Consider the following 18,799-nt stretch of genomic DNA (forward strand, 5'->3'; position numbering starts at 1 on the left):
TCCTAACTTCTAATAGAGTTTCAACGAAGTTAAATTTGAAAATGAACCAACATAACGTAGAAGTAATAAAGAATCCTAGGACATTAGAGAAAAAGGAACCTAAGTGATGAACCAAACACCATCACTTCCAGACTGAATCATAGGCTAAAGCAATTAAATTTTTCTAAGAATATACAGATAACCAGTGGAAGAAAATCTGCGTTCTGAACCTGTACAGTAATTACTCAAAGTCAAAGCAAGATCTTCTGATAATAGGATTTTAATATAGGGCAGTCAATGTTTATTATATTAATTGATCTAAATCCTGGATTTGAACAGATTTAAGATTAAAAATGCTTATTTTTAATTATGAAGTAAATTGGGTTCTCAAGTCCATTGGCTAACATTCCTTCCTGCGACAAGCAAGTCATGAAGATGTTATAATGAGAAGTCCAGTTGATCAGTTTTCAAAGGGGAAAAAATCTATTACATAAAATCATTTTACATAATGAAAAAAATCCAAGCCACCACTTTTTTCCCTAAATTTTGTTATTTAGTTCTATTTTTATTTGATATCTAAGTGATTCATTGGACTGATTAACCATGCTCTTTATGACAATTTATACATCTGTTTCTCTGAAAGTTTTTTAGATTCTTTTTCTTTATATATTTTGTATTAAAAATATTGCTAGAATTAGAGTTTGGTTTCTCCTTTCATTCATAATGTCACAATGTTTTGGCATTTTGATGCATACTTTTATTCCTATTTTTAGCCACAGAAAATTTTCCTCTGTTATGATTTGGTTTATTATGCCACTTTTTCCAATTATTTGGTAGTCTTTCCTGGTAATAGCTGTAATGATTAGGCTGCATCTCCATCCTCTTCATGTCTGAATTTTATTTTGTTATTTGTAATATTTTTCTACATTCTGGAAATTCTCTTCAAACAGTATCATTCTACTTATTATCGTCTCCTATGTTGATCTAATTTCTTCTATTTAATTATTGATTTTTCTGAATCTTTTGATCACATACAGATTGTTTTTTACATGTCTTATTTTTTTCTTTTTATCTTGCTCTTTTTTTAAATTTCAATCTGTTCTCTTCTTATGGGTTCTGGCTCCTGTTTCCATAGGAGCCATTTGCACATATTAATCAATATGCCAAGAATATAATTTTTCTTTACCTTTTCTCTTTGCTTTGATAAATCATTTTTCAATGGTATATTCTTTTTTCAGTTTCTACAACCAATTATTTTTTAATATAATCTAAACACATACCATTTAGAAAATTCCAAGAAAAGTTTCTGTACATGAGTTGATACTATCGCATTTGGATAAAGCTGGCCTGTTCTTGCTACTAGCCTAGCTGAGGAAATAACACTGAGGAATCCTAGTATATTGGAAAGATGTTGTGGTGTTTGGCCCAGTTCGATAGCTCTCAGAGTTAACTTGAAGTTGCCAATGTTTGGTGTTAGATGTAAAATTTCATTGGTTACCCTGCAACCATTAAGACTTCTAATGCATCTTAATCTAATTTCTTAAGCAGATTGTCATCTTGGAAGTCTAAATGTTCTAGAATAATCTGCAGTGCTAATCTTGAAAACAAAATATCAATCTCTATCCCATCGAAACAGTTTGATAACTGGTACAAATGCCTTGTTGACAGCCTTTAAATCTTTCTATAATTTCAGTTTATCATAGAATGAAGTGAAAAAGTCATTTCAGTTAATATGTCTTGGTACAACGCACAGTGCATCATTATCAACACATTTGGATGTACTTCTAATCTGTAAAATCTGCAGGGAAACAGTTTTCCTCCAACATTTTCACTTACAGAGTACAGGTGATTTTTGCTTTCACTGATTTCTTGTATCCACGTTTTTTCCAGTTATTTAATTTTCCCCAAATTAAAATCCTGTGCTGCAGTTCCTCTTCCTCTTTAAAAACCCCAAAAGGCTTCAGAGGCTCAATCAGTTTCTGTGTAAGTATTCTGTCAGTCTCCTTGGGGGATGCTAAGTTTATAGAAGGGGCAATTCCATAGTGCTTCCGCGCTGGCTGTGTTGACTGTGATCTCTGTGTAGTAACTGGAAGTAAAGCTGTCCTTTTGTGGAAACATCGATGGTAATAGCCATGTGGGTTTTGGTAAAGGCTGTTTGGGCCACGGTGTCCAATCAATGGTCTTTAGGATATTGTGTCCTCTAGTTTTTTTTTTTTTTTTTTTTTTGTCTATCTGTTCACAGATTTCATGCTGGAGAAATATCTATCCAGACCTGGCTTTTGTTAAAAACAGTGTGAGTGGAATTTTAAAATTCAATTTGACATCCATCCAAATGGTAATTGGTAAGTCCTCTTCTCCGATATTTAGCTAGAGAGTAGATTGATGGGATCACCCACCAGCTGATTCCTATTGGCTAACAGGTACTCACCCAGTGAAAGAACTGTGCAATTAGTTGGGATATTCTTCAACCTCCATTGCTTAATTTTCTGACACTTTTGGCATATTACATGCAAAGCTACCATCCTCAGCATTTACTGCTTTAAGCAGTTTTTAAGTATGTGTTTAAAGCGATTGCACTTTGTATGCAGGTGCCACACTTCTTAGGGTGATGTATGCTACTTCCTGTCCTCTCATTTCAAGGGGTTGGAGGGGAACAGAGAAAGAGCAGGAATAAGGGAATGGAACTGTGATCATTTTTAAATGTTAGTGTTTCTGTCTGCAAAGTTAAAGGAAAGATGTTTCGACATCTTTTGAACATCCCACAGGAAAGAGGCAGATGGTAGAGTAGATCAAACATATCCTGCTTTATTTCAGGTCTTGAAGGCCATGCTATCTGATAAAGGCATATAATACACCAGCTGACCCATTCATAGTAAAAATGATTAGGAAATTACAAATATAAGAGTACTTCTTTACTCTAATAAAGATTATCTAGAAAACACCTGAAGGTGACTTAATAGATAAACATAAGTTGCATTCGTTAGAAAACCATGAATGAGACAAAGATGACCAGTGTCATGATTATATTTGACATTGAACTGAAGTCCTTAGACAGCACAAAAAATCATAAGAAACAATTCAATTGGAAAGGAGAAAATTAAAATAGATTAACTGTATATGTTATGATCATTCACATAGATAAACAAATCTACAAATTGTTAAAAATAATAGGAAACTACAGCAAGAAGGCTAGATATAAAATAAGATGTTTGTCAAAGTCAGTTGTATCTCTATATACCAGCAACAATTTACAAGGAAACATAATTAAGGAGAAGACACCATTTTCAGTTAGTATCAGGAAATCTCAATTATCTAGGAATAAGTCTACAAAAATATGTACAAAAACCCTGTAGGGAAAATGATAATGTATTATTACACAATATTAAAGACTGTATATAAATAGATATATCATTTTCAAGAATAGGAAGACAGATAGATGTAAGTTTTTCAAATATATCTATAAAATAGATGCAATTTCAATAATTAAGAAACTGACAGAATTTTTCATGAAGGTTAATAAAATTCTAAAATATATGAAAAAAATAAAAGGCCATGAATAGTCAGAATATTTCTGAAGAAGAGTAACAGGTTGGGGGGACTTGCTCTTCTAAATATTAGGACAATCTATAAAAATTAAGACAGATTAACAAAAGTACAGGGATTGTAAAATTGATTAATGGATTTAAATGGAGAGCAGCAGAACAGGTCAACACATGTGTGGAACTTTGAAAAACTACAGAAGTGGCATTCCAGTTCAGTGAGGGAAGGTGGAATTGTTCAATAAATAGAGCTGAAATAAAATGAGTATCCATATATTAACAGGTGAAATTGGATCCTTATTTCTCACAATATACAAAAATCTACTCCAGATATTTAAGGACCCAATGTTAAAACTTTAATTTGAATAATGTTTTCTATCTACCTTCAATTTCATTTTATATGTTATAGATTAGACTAGGGATGAAAGTAGCCATATACTCCCTAGGTTTCAATAGTTTTGCCAGAATTGCTGTTTATTTATCGCTGTAAATATTTTATGGAATTATATCCCATTGTAAGTCCTATTTCTAAAAACACATAACTATACAAAACACACTATTATATATGTTTTACATGGAGCTATTTCACTTTCTTTTATGATTGACACCTTCTTTTATTATCAGAGTGACAGAAAAAATGCATTCAGTGAATACATTTTTCCAGAAACATCTTAATTTACTACAATTTCTTCTCATTTATTTAGGTCTCAAATGGTATTTTCAACATAGTAAATATTCACAAGTAGGTAGGAAATGAACAATGAGAGCTGTAAACTTATGAAATCCTGGCCTTTTCTTAACAACACCCAAGTGGAGGCTCATCCTTCACAAAACTGATGGGTACAAACATTTGTAAAGTGATTCCTATATGTGCTTAAAAAAACCCACAAAAATATTGTAATCATACTAAAGGGTTTCAACTGATCTATTCAGTTTAAAAGTTGCTTTGGAAATTTTAAAAAATATTCTCTACTTTTATATTATTTTAATTTTATGTGACTAGTATTTGAAGATATAATATTATACTTTCAATCAGTTCTGGGTGGAAAATGCCCCAAATTTCTATGGCTGATCTTAGCCAAAAGGCTAAGAAGGAATCTATGGCTGATTTATAATTTACAGTTATGTTACTGATCAAATCACCTCAACAGCTGCTCCAAGAAAATATCTTAAAAATAATGTGCTGCAGTCTTAAAATTCAATTTAAAAAAATCTATTTAAGAATACTGTTTCTTCTGTGAAGTGAGTACAAAAATAACTTATTCATCTGAAGACCCAGGTGGATCAGATGCTCTCTCTCGGGACAAAACTTTTTGATATCCTCAGAAATGTCTCCATAAAAATTAATAGAGCTAATGAAACTTCGTGAATCCTAGATATTGACATTACGATTGGTGATAGTGTCTACTGCAACACAGAGCTCTACATGCTAATGTTGGTTTAACATATTTCAACCTTAGGATAGCTCCAGTTCATGCTTCTTCCTTGCTGAATATCACTTGATAAATTTATCTAATGGCAGGCAACCCTTGGTATAAGTCATACACTTTCTGGAATCATTGGTAATACCATGACGTTCAAGGAGCCAGTAGTATTGCTGGTCTCATAGTCCTACTTTGTACTCAGCATTGGAGGAATATTAGAATCCAAATATACTAATATGATTCTTCAGTATAATGAAAAACCTGGCTGATTTTTATCCTCAGTTCTTGGGGAAGCAACCTATGAATCTTTGGATTTCTTGTGATAGGAGTGTTTTGTTCTTCATGGATGGCCCAGGAGAACAACTGATAGTTACAAGGTGGGGCCACTCAAATCTGCAGACTTAGGGTGGGGTCTGGCCACATCAGAAAGACCAACCAGGTGATTAGGGAATTGGGGCTTTCAGTCAGATCACATTGGCTCACATCAGCCTACATCAGCCTCCTTCCCTGACCTTTGGGGGATGGCGGGGAGAGAAGCTGGAGATTGAGTTCAACCATGTGGGTATTGATTCCATCAATCATGCCTACATAATGAAACCCCACATAAATGTGGGACACTCGAAGCTCTAGGGAGCTTCCATGATTGAGGAGATACATCAATAGGTTGGGAGGGTGTTCTGACTCCATGTGGAAAGGACACAGAAGCTTGGCATTTGAGATCCTCTCAGACCTTGGGCTATGTGTCTCTTCTTTTAGCTTTAATGCTTTATATAGTTTTTATAATTTTGTGAGCCATTCTAGTGAATGATTGAACTTGATGGGTGCTGGGAATGCCCAACTTTCTAACCAGTTGGTCAGAATTGAAGGGGGCCTGGGCCCCCCAACTTGCCATTGGTGCCTGAAGGGCAATCTGGTAGAGGTTAGTTACCACACTGTAACTTAGGGTAGTTAGACTTGGAATTGAATTGGTTGAGTTACTGCATTATTTGTAGTTGGTTTGAGAAGATGTTATAGAAGTTGTTGAAATGTCTGATAATCTTATCAGATTCCAAAAGACTGGATATAGTATTTATTTAATAAATCATAGAGCATTGAATCCATCATCATACAAAGGATTTCAACCTAAGATTTCTTTTTCAGTACAAAGCTCAGCCCTTCCTCAGATCACCTATACTAAAATCACTATGGGTAACCCTAAAATCTACATTACTACAAATGTCCCCAAGTGAATTCTTAGCATCATTCAGTCTGGGGAATTACAATGCTAGGATATTTCCAGTTATGTCTGATTTCTATCTTTGCTTTTAACTCCCCTCTTAAACACATTTAAAGACTATCTGATCACCCCCGTGTGTGTGGTAGATTGACTCACTTGACCTCTGCTCCCACGACCTTCTGTGATCCACTGCTCTGCAGAGGTAGGAGCAAATAAAAACATTTCTCAAACTTCCCTCTACCTATGGCTTTGGATATGAGTTAGTATCTGCAGTTGCATAGTACTTGATTTCAAAACTGAGTGAAGGGATTAGAGAGAATGCATCCAAGACACTCACTAACTTATTCATTTTGCTGTTGAGATCTGGCTCATGTGGCATAGCTATGGAGTTAATATTTCTGAGTGAAGCTCCTTCGTTCCTGGGTCACAGCTAAGGCAGAATATGGGAAGGCTGCTTTCTGTTTCACCAGGTTCCTGATTATGGTAGAGGCAACTCTTTCCTTAGCAGGCCAGTTTTTGTGGTGGTATTCTGGGGGTATGCCTGAAAGCTCAGTTTTGTTTAAAGCCTACTCCTTCAACTTTTATAAGCATCTAACTCCCTATACTTACTCCCTTTTCTGTTAAAAACAGCCAGAGTGTTTTCTTTAATCTTCAACTGATCCCATACTAATACCTTCCTTTTATAGCTACTTGTCCGATAATCATTATACAAAGCTTATTTTCATATTTCATGTGCAGAGTAAACAATAGAGATTTTCAAAGACTATAAGAACCAAAAAAAAAGTCCTTTTTTTCCAATTTACAAATGGTTATAACCCAAAATAAGCAGACCAAAAGATCTACTGAAAGGACAGTTTCCATGCAAACTCATTGGCACCATTTTCCACATACGGCATGACATACAAACTCTCCTACTCTTACATTTAATAAATCCATCATGCATTTGGATGTTCTCTCAGTTTATTCTCCATGGGGTTTATGTAGGTTGCAAAGAGAGGAAAAATTTAGATAAAGACTGGGAAACGACAGTATTGGGCATTAGTTTGAATTGCTGCTTTTTTGAAGTTCTCTGATTCTCTGTGTTCACTGTCTTTGTTCATGTACTCAACATTTGTTCAGTACACACCATGCACTTGATTTTGTGCTAAACAACAGGAATAGAGCACAATGGAGAATAAAATAGATACTTCTAGGAACTGTGTTACAATGGGTGAGAAAGATATTAAACAACTGATTACCCAAACATTTAATTAAAATTATGAAATGTGTAAAAAGACATAAGTGAAACCAGGGGAGTATCTAATCCAGTTTTTCATGAGGAAATAATACTTGAGGTAAACTCTAAACAACAAGTGGAAATTAGCTAGGGAGTGGAGAAGAGCGTTTCCTTGGCAGTGTTGTGGCATGTAAACAGCCTAGGGAGCAAAGGGCCTGGAAAGTTTTCATAACACACCTGTAGCACTTGGATTCTTTCCAGATTAAGTGGTCATATATCCAGGAGGGAGCAAGGACTTCCTCTACATTTTGTGCCTAAGAAAACATGGCGAATGGGATACTTAGATAATGGAAGGCAAAAGGAGGACAAACAGAAGGAAATAGAAAAGAAATGAGGACATTGGAAAGTTAGTCATTACCTTATCAGATTACCTTTATTAGCTTTTCATTTTCCAATAGGAAAATAAAACACTTCTTTTCAAAGGTGTGCCACACTCAGAAATGCATCTCTTTCCCCATCTAGTTCACAAATTTTAAAGTGCAATAAGGCAAAAATTTCTGAACACCAAGACACAGATAATTCACATTTTTTTCCTCACTCATTCTCCCTGTCAAATTCCAGTACCCACCTTGTGTTAGCCTCTCCTTGGGGGCTGGAGTCTTCATTACTACTGGCACCCTGAGCTGGTGACAGTTTGTGGAGGTGGCAGTGATGGAAAGTGTGCATGAGATAGATAGCTGAAATTCCCTAGGAAATTCTGTACCACTGTTCTGGCAAAGGGGGTTGTCTGACCTCATCCCTTAGCTACCAGGAGAGAGAGGTGATCAATGGTGGGCTTATGGTGTAATCACATTTCATTTCCATCTGCAGAGATATTCCATTTCTATTGTATTTTATATAATTTGGAAACAAAAGAGCCTCAAGCAAATAATTTTCATAATATTTACTTTTTCTTGGTACATATCCTTGGATATTTTACAGGAAGTAGTGCTTGACCTTGGTTGGCTTGTCTTTCTCAAGAACAGTGTTAAAAATTAATACCTTCTGTTTCCTTAAGAAGGAAAAAAAATGTTATAAAGAAAGTCCAGGAGATTCATGCCTCACATGGAGATTTTCCAAGATTCCCAAAAGTAACTTTTCTTCCTTTGCTTCCTTGATTTTACTATTAAGAAAAAATTTATAATGGATTCTTTAAAGATCTTATTTCTGTTAGTTAAAATATAAAGGTACTATCTCTGAGAGAGGGGTCAATCTGTCACAGTCTTCCCCCTTTTAAGCTGACAGATACACTTGTATTATAAAAGCCATATATTTGAATTATAAAAGCAAAATCATAACTAGCTCCTAGGCTTAGGAAACTCAGGACAAAGATATATATTTGTTGAATCCTCCTCAGCACGACACTGTCTCTTCCCTATTCTTTCACTTTTTATTCTATTAAAACCATCATAAACATTAATCACTAGAGTAAACAAGCTATTATTTGAAAGTAATCACTCAGGTATAAATCCACTGCATTTGGAATAATTAAAAATAGTGAGGGTAAATGTGTAAAGTTAATAAACTACAACATATAATGCTTTTACCTTAAATTTTTACTACAGACATCTGTATTAAAATATTCTCTTCTGCTTACTGCTAAAGTATTTCACAACCAAAAAAACCCCAGCCTCTTAATGACTAGGTCTTTATGTTTTATATAAGGTATAAAACAATCAGAACTACAAAAATATATCCTTTAAACTAGAATCAATAGATCATCTGCTCATATCCTTATCTGAACAGTAGAAGAAATAAGTGGGTGTGGATAAGTATTTCAGCACTCCCGACGCATAAGGAGCTGCTAAGAGAAAATCTCTAATATATGGTCCCTGTCTTCACAGAGCTTATATACTTGGACATGAAAAGGAAAAGATTTATTATATTTTATACTAACATTTAAACATTTAAACCACTTTAAACATCTGTTTTATTAAATGGAGCATATAAGAAAATGCAATTTAATTTATCTTCAGAAGAGTGCGCCAAATAAAAAATATGGCTTGGTGATAGTAATATTAATACTAATACATGTATTCTTGAGGTTGTAATTTTATTATTCATCAGAAGTACATACTTGTTCACTCTAGTAATCATGACTTCATTGAATAGTAAGTTAATTGATGCATAATATGTTATTAGAATATTATGTACTATCATGTCATTAGGATAAAATCTTTTCATCAATGAACTATGGAAAAATCAACTCATTTTTGCAATACATATTTATTTTTTCTTGAAAAATAATAGTTTTTGAGATTTCCACATGCCCTATTTAATTACTTATATGATTGTAAAATAATTTTATGAAAACCATGGCAAAAAAAATGGAAATAAAGGAGGGAAAGAAGAAAGCAATGAAGGAAAGAATAAAAAGAGAGTCCATGGAGTTATCTATTTAATTTCCCATGGTTTTATTTTTTATTTTTTGCTAAAATCTGAGAAAGAATTTCAGACATCAGAATAGTATTTCTTATACTTGTTCTAACAAAATTAATTAATTGAGAATCTCTTCCATGAAGGATGGTTTACATAGACACGTTATCATTGGCATTTTAGAAAAACAATTTATGAAAAGTTCATGGATGGGGCTGGCTTTAGGTACTTGGATTAAAAAGTCATATTGAAGGGGTCTGACTATATAAGCTTTGCCTCCTTTGGGTTGTTCCATTTTGGGATTTTCATGGAGGCCTCTGACATCTTCAGGTTCTTGTCACCACAAAGCCAAGTCCAGGTTAGTCCCCATACCAGGTTTAAGAGTGTCCTGTCACTGCCTGGAAACTCTGGGCTCTGAACAAACTTCTGCCCTGACTGCCCACTAGACCTGAGCGCAGCTCTGTAGTTTAGCTACATGTAGGCAGCTGCAGGATGGACTGTGGGGAGAGGGTGGAGGACAGGCTTTGCACCCACAGGAATGCATTAGCTCTAAGGACATGATCTTTTCTGGGGTCCATGAAAGCCTCAGATTACCATAGATTTTTACCCCAAGTCCTTCAGATGTTAGGGGCAGGCCTGATAAGGGCATGTTGGTCATGAGAGGCAAATGCGGCTCAAGCAATTAGGCTCCTGTCTACCATATAGGAGGCCCAGGGTTTGATACCCAGGGCCTCCTTGTGAAGGCAAGCTGGTCTGCACAGGAGTACTGCCCCATGCAGGAGTGCTGCCCCATGCAGGAGTGCTGGCCCACATGGAGAGCTGACATAGGAAGATAACGAAATGAAAAGAGACACAGAAGAGAGACAATATGCAGCACACCAGGGAGCTGAGGTGCTGCAAGAGAATGATTGCCTCTCTCCTACTCTGGAAGGTTCCAAGATCAGTTCCTGGAGCTGCCTAGTGAGAATACAGGCAGACACAGAAGAACACATAGTGAATGGACACAGAGAGCAGACAATGGAGGGAGGGGGAAGAAATAAAATAAAAATAAATCTTTTAAAAGAAAAGAATGTTGGTATTTACTTTGAGAGCAGGGGAAACCATTTGAAGGGGTTTAAACAGGAGAGAGATAAGAGCAGATTTATAGTTGTTTTATTTTTTACAACTTTACTCTGGTATAATTGGCATTCACTAAATTGCACATATTTAAAGTGTTCATTTGATAAATTTTCATACACCAATGAAGAGAAAGAAGAAAAAGATAAGAAATATTCTGCAAAATACATATCCAAAAAGGATTTTTATCTAGTGTATATATAAAGGGCTCTTACAATTCATCAGTTAGAAGACATGTAGCCCAATGAAAAATGTGCAAAAGATTTGAACAGTGCCTTCACCAAAGAAAATATACAAAAAGCAGAGAAGAACATGAAAAGATGCTCAACATCATTAGTCACTACAGAGATGCAGATTTAAGTTTCAAAAGGTCACTCCAGCTCCAGTGCAGTGAAACCACTGAAGGAGAGTGGGAGTGGGTGCAGAAGAAGAGTTAAGAGGCTACTGCCATAGATGAGGGAAAGAGAGTAGTTGCTTGAATTAAGATGGTGTCATGGAGATGGAGGAAGAGTGACGAATTAGAGAAATATTCAGGAGGCAAATTGCATAGGGCTTGACGATGAGTCTGATTTTAGAGGATGGAGTATTAAAATGATTTTTGGTGTGTGCAGTTGGGTGGATGACTATGCCATTCACAGACACGGTGAAAACTGGAGGAGGACCAGGTGGGGGAAAGATTATGAGTTTATGTTAAACAAGCATCTTTGAGGTACTGTTGAGACAACCAAAGTTGCATTGTGGAAAGGGAAATTAGGGTAAAATGCTTTCTGAACCTTGTCTGGTCTGTTTGGTAGGGACGAAAACCAGAATGCAGTGGGCTGAGTTAACTGGGAGCTGAGATCATCAAGTCAGTCCTCCTTCTCTGTCCTTGAAAAAGGCCAGGGACCAGCTTTCCACTGGTCTCTACTAGTAAAGCAGGAAGGTTGTCAGGGTGAAGGGGAGTGTCAAGGTATATTAGTCTGCCAAAGGGGTGCTGATGCAAAATACCAGAAATCTGTTGGCCTTTAAAAAGTGTTTTTATTTGGGGTAAAAGCTTAATAGTGCAAGGCCCTAAAGAGTTCAACTCAAGGTTGCTTTCTCACCAAAGTCAGTTGCCATGTGTTGAAGCAAAGTGGTCGCTGATCTCTGCCTGGTCTCTCCTTCCTGGGCTTCCTCTTCAGGCTCTTTGGGTCCAGCTCCTCCCGGATCTCAGCTATAGGCTCGCATGGGGCTTGTCTCTCAGGGTTTCCTATGTCAGTCTCCAGCACAGGGCTCATTTATTTCCAGACCTTCTCAGCAGCTCAGCTGCTCTGGGTCTCTTCACAAGGTCAGCTGCAAACTATCAGGCAAATGGCTTAATTCTCCCTGGGGCCACAGGATCAAAAGTGACAGTGCTTTCTCTCTTCCCATGTGTTTTCTTGAGTATCTGTTTATATCCATCCACCAAGGGGCGGGGTGGGGGGTAGGGAATGAAGCTGAATCCCACCTTACTGATGTGGTTGAATCAAAGCCCTAATCTTAACAGGCAATTTAATCAAAGGCCACTCAACTGAATCCAATATAATCAAAAGGGTATCACACACAGAAGAATAGTTTACAAAACAATCTTTCTCTTTTTGGGATTCACAAATAGTCTCAATCTATCACACAAGGTCTATCTTAAAATACACTACTGAGAATCCTCAAGGTATTTCATCATTTGGGGGGTACCCTGGCCAGTGTGGCACGGAAAAAACTGATGCCAAGGCTCTTCTGATTCCCACTGCACCTCAAATCCCGCTCTCCCCCCTCCCTGACTCCCAGTGTGTACACAGATTGTATTGTGTAGATCTGTAACCTCAGGAAATCAGCAGTCCTATAGTGCAGGCCACTTAAAATCTTACTAAATGGTCTTCTGTACAGGTTTTCCACATGGATTCTATAATCTGTTGAAGGAGGAAAGAAATGAACACTCAATTCTTTAGTTTTTTCCTCATTAGTGAATCCTAACCATACTCTTCCTTAGATCCCTTTTTCATCTCAGACTGGTTCTCACATTCTTGAAAAGAACAATGGGGTCATTAAATTCACTCCATTTGGGTTGGGAAGGAACCAAATTTAGTTAGCTTCCATTGATACCCGTGGCGCTAACCTTCCAGCAGTAGAATCTAGGGAAGGCATTTACGCCTCTCCCCTCTCTCCTCAGTTTGGCATGTTCTAGCTCGTGTTTTGCTCTCCTTGTAAATATGAGAGAAAATAAAAGACACTATTCAGCCTCCTTTGTCTGAAAAGCCTGGCATTTCAATGATTTTTCTTTAAGGGGGCCCTCATTTGTAACCAGCTTTACCATTAACGGAAATCAATCTGAATGTCCTATTGTGCATCTTTTTTCTTTCCTCACAGCCTGAAATTGCCTTTGCCAAGTTTCCGAGCTGAACCTGAAAGACCCTCTCTCATTTTCCCATTCCCTGCCTCCAGCCCCATTGAATCCCTGCAGAGCTTTCTTAGGCACAAGGGCTGCAGTGTGCTGGGTGGGAGGAACTCAGCCTACTCCGCTGACCCACTGGCCTGGGCCAATCATAAAAAAGATTGGAACCTTACTGAGCCCCGCATCCCATCCACTCCCCCTGCGCTGGTCTCATGGTAAGAGGGATACGGGTGGGGTGGGTTTGCAATTCATATCCTTGGCTCTTTGCCCGCCTAATTCCTAATAAGACGGCAGAAGCTGCAGCTGAGGTGCAAAGAGATTGTCAGAATTGCAGTGGCAGTAAGATTGCAAGATCTTCGCCCCTGCCTGTTTTAGTCTTTCTAGAAGCTAAAGGGGAGAAAGGGTAAGAATGGTGGAGGCTTTTTGTGCTACCTGGAAGCTGACGGACAGTCAGAATTTTGATGAGTACATGAAGGCCCTAGGTAGGTAAAAATAAGACATGCTAATCTCTTCTTAACCTGCAGCTTTGGGTCCTTACAAATTCCTTTTTTTTTTCTTCGCCGTCATATTAGCCACACACAAAAGGCAAATCACATTGCCATAATGGGAAGTATGCATTTCTCACTGAATGGATTTTTAATGTGGCATTTACCTGTTCTCTTGCTCAGAGCCAAATAATGGAGCATTTAATATTCTGTGGAGGCTGGGAGAACTTCTGCGTCTTTTTTGTTTTTTCTTTAGTATCTACTTGTGCTCAGTAGTTATATTGCATGATTAATGGACTGATTGTGCCCTAATGAAACTTCACAGTTTTGAACCTCGATTCAGCATTGGAAAGCAGACTCCTGCTTTGTGTGCTACTGTGGAAGAAAGGACTGACTGTAAGTCTTCCCTTTGCTATTTTAGGTGTGGGTTTTGCCACCAGGCAGGTGGGAAATGTGACTAAACCAACAGTGATCATCAGTCAGGAAGGAGACAAAGTGGTGATCAGGACTCAAAGCACATTCAAGAACACAGAGATCAGTTTCCATCTGGGAGAAGAGTTTGATGAAACAACTGCAGATGACAGAAACTGTAAGGTCAGAAGCCACTTTTTCTTTGGGGCGGGGTGGGGAGGAGGGAATAATAGGGAGAGATTTCCTACATTTTCTCTTTTAAGATGTTGGAAACTGGACAATGTTTCTATTACTTCAATTTAGGGGAGAAGTACCAGGGTTTATTTAGCATTCTAGTGTACCTAGATTATGTTCTGAACAATGGGTACTTGCCACAGCTGATATCTCAAATCCACTTGTCACCATACATTTTCTACATTTTATATCAAATTTGCATTTCAGAAAGCATTTAAAAGTGTTCGTTTGAAAGATTGCACTTTGTTTACTCTCTCTGAGCACCTCAGATGGACTAGACTACCTGCCTCAAATTGAGTTGTTTAAATCAGGGTGACTATTCAGAAGGAGCATATTTAATTTAGTTCAGGATTATTATTTCTAATACATAAAGTTATTGCATCTAGAGAAACAATTTCAATCAAATTATGAATTATTAGAGTTCATGTAATAATGAAACAAATAGCAATAGAGGATTGTGTTATTAATACCACAATTACTTCATCATGGGTTTCTCAATTATACAGCTCTTAATAGAAAAAAAAAAATCACAAGTCATTTGAATTCCCTATCAGAAATCTGACTTGTACCTATTGCTATGCTCTGCGTTTTGTTGTTGGTCTCAGTCTGTTATAAGCCTGGATGGAGACAAACTTATCCATGTACAGAAATGGGATGGCAAAGAAACAAATTTTGTAAGAGAAATTAAGGATGGCAAAATGGTTATGGTAAGTAATGACAATTTTCTTTCTTCCTTCCTTCTTATCCCCTTTCACACTCCCTCCTTCCCTAATAACATATCCCTAGCAAGAATCTTTAGCCATATGTAAAATCAAAATTATAAGATCCTAGCTAATTGCTTTCTTAAAATTGTTTCTTGCAGAAAATTAGAAAAATTCTACTTTGTGTATTTTTTAAAAGTTGCCATTAATTAAGCAAGCACTGTGAATCAAAAAAAAAAGAAAAAGAATTTTTGTAGGATTAATGAGAAGCATGAGCCTCAAATGAAATCTAAATGTAAAACCAATGATCACGAAAATATACAATGATTGATATTATTATAAGAATGTCAGGCTTACTGCATCTCAGAAAATTATAGCTCACGTAATGAATAGTAAGACATCTTTAAACATTTTATACTTTGGTTTATAAAGTTTACAAGTTCAGTGCAGAAAATGTAGACTAAAACAGAAAATTCCTTCTAATCCCTCATCAGGGAAAACCATTTTGATGTTATTTCTTTCCAGTCTTTTTTTTTTTTTAATTCATAAGATACCTTTTAAACATGCCGTCCAGCCATGCAAAATTTACAAATTAGAAAATAATTTTAAAAGAAGTTCTCCCAATGATGAAGTAGTATCATAAGCCGGGAACAAAATTATGCCTTCATCTAGCCTCTCCCAGAGACTCCTCCTTGGAGCTACTGCATTTAGGTGACATTGACATAGTCAAGTAGGTAGATTCCTTTATTGGGATTTCTTTATACATTCCTCCTAAGATAAAAGCAGAGAGATTTGATTGTTGTTAAGAAAATTGACTGCTGTTTTCTTCTCCTCCCCTTGACAACTGCCGTCAGAGCTGCTCTGCACTGAGATAGTCATCCTTCTTTTCATGTGTTTCCACGTGGCTGTGAGGAGGAGAGGGAGGATTTTCTTTTCACATTAAAAGATATTTTCCCACATGTTTCCATAATGATCATCAAAAGAAAGGATTCATTTCTAAAAGAGCCATCCTGAAGTTTTCCTTTAAGCTGCCATCTTGATTACTGCCCCTGAATACAGAAGAGCAAATAGCTCAACCTTGGCAGGTATTGATGATTGGGATCATGTAGGGTCAAGGTTTAAAAAGGAGCTTAAAGCCATGAATGACAAGGGCGCATTATATCTTTGAATCTAATGTGAATACATGAAAAGCTTGAGCACTAAATAATCCCTAAATTTTGTAAAGTGACTTTACAGCTCTTCTTCAAGTTGGATTGGAACTTGGGCTGAGAATAATAGAGCCCATGTTCTATATTATAATGGCTTAACTAGCTAGGTTCACATAGGCTAAAACAGGACAGCGAAAGCCGTGAGAACATTTTCACCTTTACTTTTGCCTGGTCAATTTGGAAGAAGCCATTTCAAATACCACTTGCTCAAATGATCTGGATCTCCTAGAGATTGTTTAGAATTTTTCTAGAGTATGATTTGAAAACAGTTATGAAAACCCAACATAAATCTCTTCACTTTCAAAGCAGATAACTAAGACAATGGTTTAGACACTCCATTCCTCACACTCAGTTTGCCCTAATTACCCACTTTAAGGCAAAAGGAAGTCTTTTGAACCAAATTCACATTGTTAATCTCAGCGTTTGCTTTGTTTTCACCTAGGAGAAATGAACTACGTGGACATGTTATTCACTCAATAAATACAAGGGTGGCATTTCTTTTTAGTTTTAAGAAAGGAAGAGCTTATGCAGATTTTAACATTTGTCAATGCCATTACTCTTTCACATAACAATGATTATCTTTAAAAATCCAGTTATTCATGTTCCTGTGTAAAAAAAAGTTTGATTATCTTTTGAATCTTTCAGACTCTTACGTTTGGTGATGTGGTTGCTGTTCGCCACTATGAGAAAGCATAGAATGGAGATCAGTTCCTGGTCTAGGGCTGGAGAAGCTCCAGATTTTACTGTTTGCTCAAGTCTCAGTGCTATCCTGATGTTACAGCACAGCTGATCACTAATTAGAAGGTTATCCTTGGTGTGGAGGTGGAAAATGATATTAAAACCTGTTACTTCAAGCAACTATCACGATTTTGAACTGCCCATTTATTGTGTTTTATAATTTGTAGTAAAATTTAAACCACATTTTTATAAAGACGTGAATACATTTTATAGTTCCTTTTGGAATGCAGATCAAATTGGAATAAAAATCTTAAACATGTGAAATTTTGTTGTCTTTAATATCATTAATCTGATTGAGAATTGTATTTAAGAGAGTTTTAAACAAAATAGCCATTCTTATGGTATAAATTAAGGCTGGAAAAATTAGCTCCTTGTTTAAAACACTAATTAAAAAAATAAGTCAAAGACCAGGGGAAGTAGGAAATGCCACAGCTTTAGTCGAAACTTCCATGGAAAATTTGTGATGCTTAAACTCACTTGGACAGGGCCCAAGAAGCCTCCTGATAGTAGCTTGGGCAAGAAATGGAAGTCTTGCCATTAGAAACAGAAAGTCTCAAGAAACAAAGTGATATACATCAAAGCATCTTGTTAAAAGGCAGATATATAATAAAAATATTATACATTCAAAATTTCTTACTGAACTATAAACAGGGAAAGGGAATGAATTTTAACCTGGATTATGAAGATGTGTCTCCAGGTACATTGAGCTGGACCAAGTCAACAGGAGTGTTAAAATGGAATGTACATACAAGCATTCCAATTCCATTTTTGGAGGATTGGAAAGGGAGGGATATTGGAATTGAGTTGACCAAACCAAAGCAAATAAAATATATATTTGTAACTGTTTAGGGTTTGCATTTATAAAGTACTAAAAACCAAATACTATTTTATAGTTTACAAAGTACTTTATACACATTTCTCTCAACCCTGTAATATGAAGCAGGGAAGGAAGATTATTTCTATTTTACTGATGAGAAAATTGAAGATTAGAGAATTTTACTTGTCCAAGTACTTATGAATAGTAAATAATACCAAGATGTGACCTATACACACTGTGATTTTTTATTTCCTCTCAAAAATGTAATATTTTAGCTAACTCTGCTTCTGAAACAAAAATGTAAGATTTTATTTCCACTCATCATTTCTTAGGAAATCTTTCCTCTGTCAGCCTCTGGGGGTGGGGAGGGAAGGTAAATATTTTTCAGGACAAATATAAAACATTCATTTGTCATCAACCCAGTGGTTTCAAGGTCCAGTTAACTAATACATACAACTATTAGGAAACTTCCTTTAACACACATTTCACTGCAATGATACCATAAACCAAATACTGAATTACTTTAATCACTATAATGAAAATTACAAAAATCTAAGTGCAGCTATAGGATTTAACATTTGAAAGTACAATTATCTTTGAGTGTCCAGATAAGACTGTCTAGCTAAGGCTACCATTTCTGAAACTACCAAATCTACCTCTGTCCTAAATCGTGAAACAGAACAGTGGGAAGATGTTTTTTCAAGTGCTCTGATACCCTCACCTCTGCTTCTGGCAGGACCACTTAACTCTTACTGATTTTTAACGTAGAAGCTGGTGGGAGCTGGATCCAGGCCTCTCTGTTTTTAGGTAAACCAGAAAAGGGATGGGGTGGGGATAGGGATTAAGCTTCAGCTCGTTCTAATAAGGCCGAATGACATCCTGGCATTAATTTCCTTAACAACTGGGTCAGAGGC

At 36.5% G+C, this 18,799-nt stretch overlaps 1 protein-coding gene, 1 long non-coding RNA gene and 1 pseudogene across 15 annotated transcripts in view; 1 reads left to right on the forward strand and 2 right to left on the reverse strand.

Annotated features, from left to right (window-relative positions):
- Nucleotides 1-17,332, forward strand: part of FABP7 (fatty acid binding protein 7) — a 187,413-nt gene extending 170,081 nt beyond the window's left edge. For 12 of the 14 annotated variants that reach the window (XM_058307354.2, XM_058307355.2, XM_071218645.1 and 9 more), the window contains 3 exons: nucleotides 14,198-14,370; nucleotides 15,027-15,128; nucleotides 16,976-17,332. In XM_058307354.2, the coding sequence (XP_058163337.1) occupies nucleotides 14,198-14,370; nucleotides 15,027-15,128; nucleotides 16,976-17,026 (326 nt within the window). In that variant the 3' untranslated portion in view covers nucleotides 17,027-17,332. Of the gene's footprint in view, nucleotides 1-13,579; nucleotides 13,774-14,197; nucleotides 14,371-15,026; nucleotides 16,937-16,975 lie in introns of those variants that run through there. The other 2 variants (XM_004469084.4, XM_023591896.3) reach the window with 2 other exon arrangements.
- Nucleotides 1-18,799, reverse strand: part of LOC131280441 (uncharacterized) — a 31,199-nt gene that overhangs the window by 10,747 nt on the left and 1,653 nt on the right. The gene's annotated exons all lie outside the window — the stretch shown is intronic.
- LOC139440068 (poly(A) polymerase alpha pseudogene) lies at nucleotides 453-7,054 on the reverse strand (annotated as a pseudogene).

Source organism: Dasypus novemcinctus, chromosome 11 (genome assembly GCF_030445035.2).
Source record: "Dasypus novemcinctus isolate mDasNov1 chromosome 11, mDasNov1.1.hap2, whole genome shotgun sequence".
In the NCBI taxonomy this organism is placed as follows: Eukaryota; Metazoa; Chordata; class Mammalia; order Cingulata; family Dasypodidae; genus Dasypus; species Dasypus novemcinctus.